The sequence below is a fragment of the Camelina sativa genome, chromosome 7, assembly GCF_000633955.1.
Source record: "Camelina sativa cultivar DH55 chromosome 7, Cs, whole genome shotgun sequence".
Lineage (NCBI taxonomy): Eukaryota > Viridiplantae > Streptophyta > Magnoliopsida > Brassicales > Brassicaceae > Camelina > Camelina sativa.
The window spans coordinates 30465211-30466856 of NC_025691.1; the positions used below are offsets into that span (position 1 = coordinate 30465211).

The following is a 1646-nucleotide window of genomic DNA, read 5'->3' on the forward strand; positions in this document are numbered from 1 at the left end:
TTAGCTTCGATTTCTTCATCCTTATCCATATTCAAGAATCCCCAACTCTCAAGATTCCAATTTGCTTTTTCCCCACCAAACCCACTTGTAGTTCTACGCCCTAGAGTTCAGATTCTGAGTATGCCCATGAACAAGACACCGTCTTTAGTGGTGGTCGCGGCTACGACGGCGGCTGAGAAGCAGAAGAAGAGGTATCCTGGAGAATCCAAGGGTTTTGTGGAGGAGATGAGGTTTGTGGCTATGAAACTTCATACGAAAGAGCAAGCTAAGGAAGGTGAGAAAGAGACTAAAGCTATTGAGGAACGTCCTGTGGCTAAGTGGGAGCCTACTGTTGAGGGCTACTTGAAATTTCTTGTGGACAGTAAATTGGTTTATGATACGCTTGAACAGATTATTCAAGATTCCAATTTCCCAAGTTGTGAGTTCTTTTTTTCCTCCCTTCTTTTCTTCTTTTAAGTAGTAATCATTAGACCTGATTTTAGATGGAAGAGGTGAAGTGATTTGGAGTGTTTAATATCTTTGTATCTACCCATTTGATAAAGATCGTTCCTTTGATTCAATTTTAATCTCGTTTTGGAGTTGATTCTTAGTATAATAGTTCTGTTTGATATGATTTTGGAGAATACTTCTATGTGTTAATCTTATTTATCTAGCCATTGGATAAAGATAATTTATTTGTCTCTTATCTTGTGTTGGAGTTGATTCGGTCAGATTTTTTTGGCGACTTAGTTTTGTTTTACTCTTGGATTGAGTTGGTTATTTTGATGGTCTGTATGAATGATTTGGAGAATACTTCTATACGTTTAAAGTGTTTAAATCTTAGTGTTTACCCATTTGATAACGATGATTCATTTGCCCCATTTCTTGTTTTGTACTCTTGGCCTTTATTTGGTTAAAGTGGTGCTTTGTATGAATGGTGTGCTCTTGAACTGTGGGTTTAAGGTTGAATATATTATGTACAATTTGTGTTTTGGAGGTTTGGACTTCCAATCTTAGTGTTGTCTCTTACTCGTGGTCCTCGCAAACCATACGTAGAATAAGAGTCTTCAAACAATCGATGAGGGATTATGGTTATGCTAGCTCGTAGGGACTGAGTTTCCTTATGTATTGGAAACAGATACCAGTTTGTGAAATATCTTTACACAAAAGCTGATCTTTTTTTCTAGTGTAACCTTCTCAGGATCTAATTCTGCATTATATGTTTTTCTGTAGATACTGAATTCAAGAACACGGGACTGGAAAGGGCGGATAAATTGGCCACAGATTTGGAGTGGTTCAAGGAACAAGGTTATGAGATTCCAGAACCAACTGCTCCTGGTAAAACATATTCTCAGTATTTAAAGGATTTAGCAGAGAAGGATCCTCAATCATTCATTTGTCACTTCTACAACATCTACTTCGCCCATAGCGCCGGTGGACGAATGATTGGCAGAAAGGTAGAATCTTTGTGCACTACAAAATCGCTTGGAAAATTAGTTAAAACTTTCTTCTTCTGAAGCTTACCAAATTTTGCAGGTAGCAGAGAGAATACTTGACAATAAAGAACTCGAGTTCTACAAATGGGATGGCGAACTTTCCCAGTTATTACAGAACGTAAGGGAGAAACTGAACAAGGTTGCCGAGGAGTGGACGAGAGAAGAAAAGGA

At 38.2% G+C, this 1646-nt stretch overlaps 1 protein-coding gene across 1 annotated transcript in view; it reads left to right on the forward strand.

The window, feature by feature from the left end:
• LOC104705114 (heme oxygenase 1, chloroplastic) overlaps positions 1–1641 on the forward strand; it is a gene marked incomplete at its 3' end in the record, with an annotated part of 3329 nt that extends 1688 nt beyond the window's left edge. The window contains exons 2-3 of the mRNA XM_010421099.2: positions 1213–1436; positions 1516–1641. Coding sequence (XP_010419401.1) covers positions 1213–1436; positions 1516–1641 — 350 coding nt within the window. The remainder of the gene's footprint in view (positions 1–1212; positions 1437–1515) is intronic.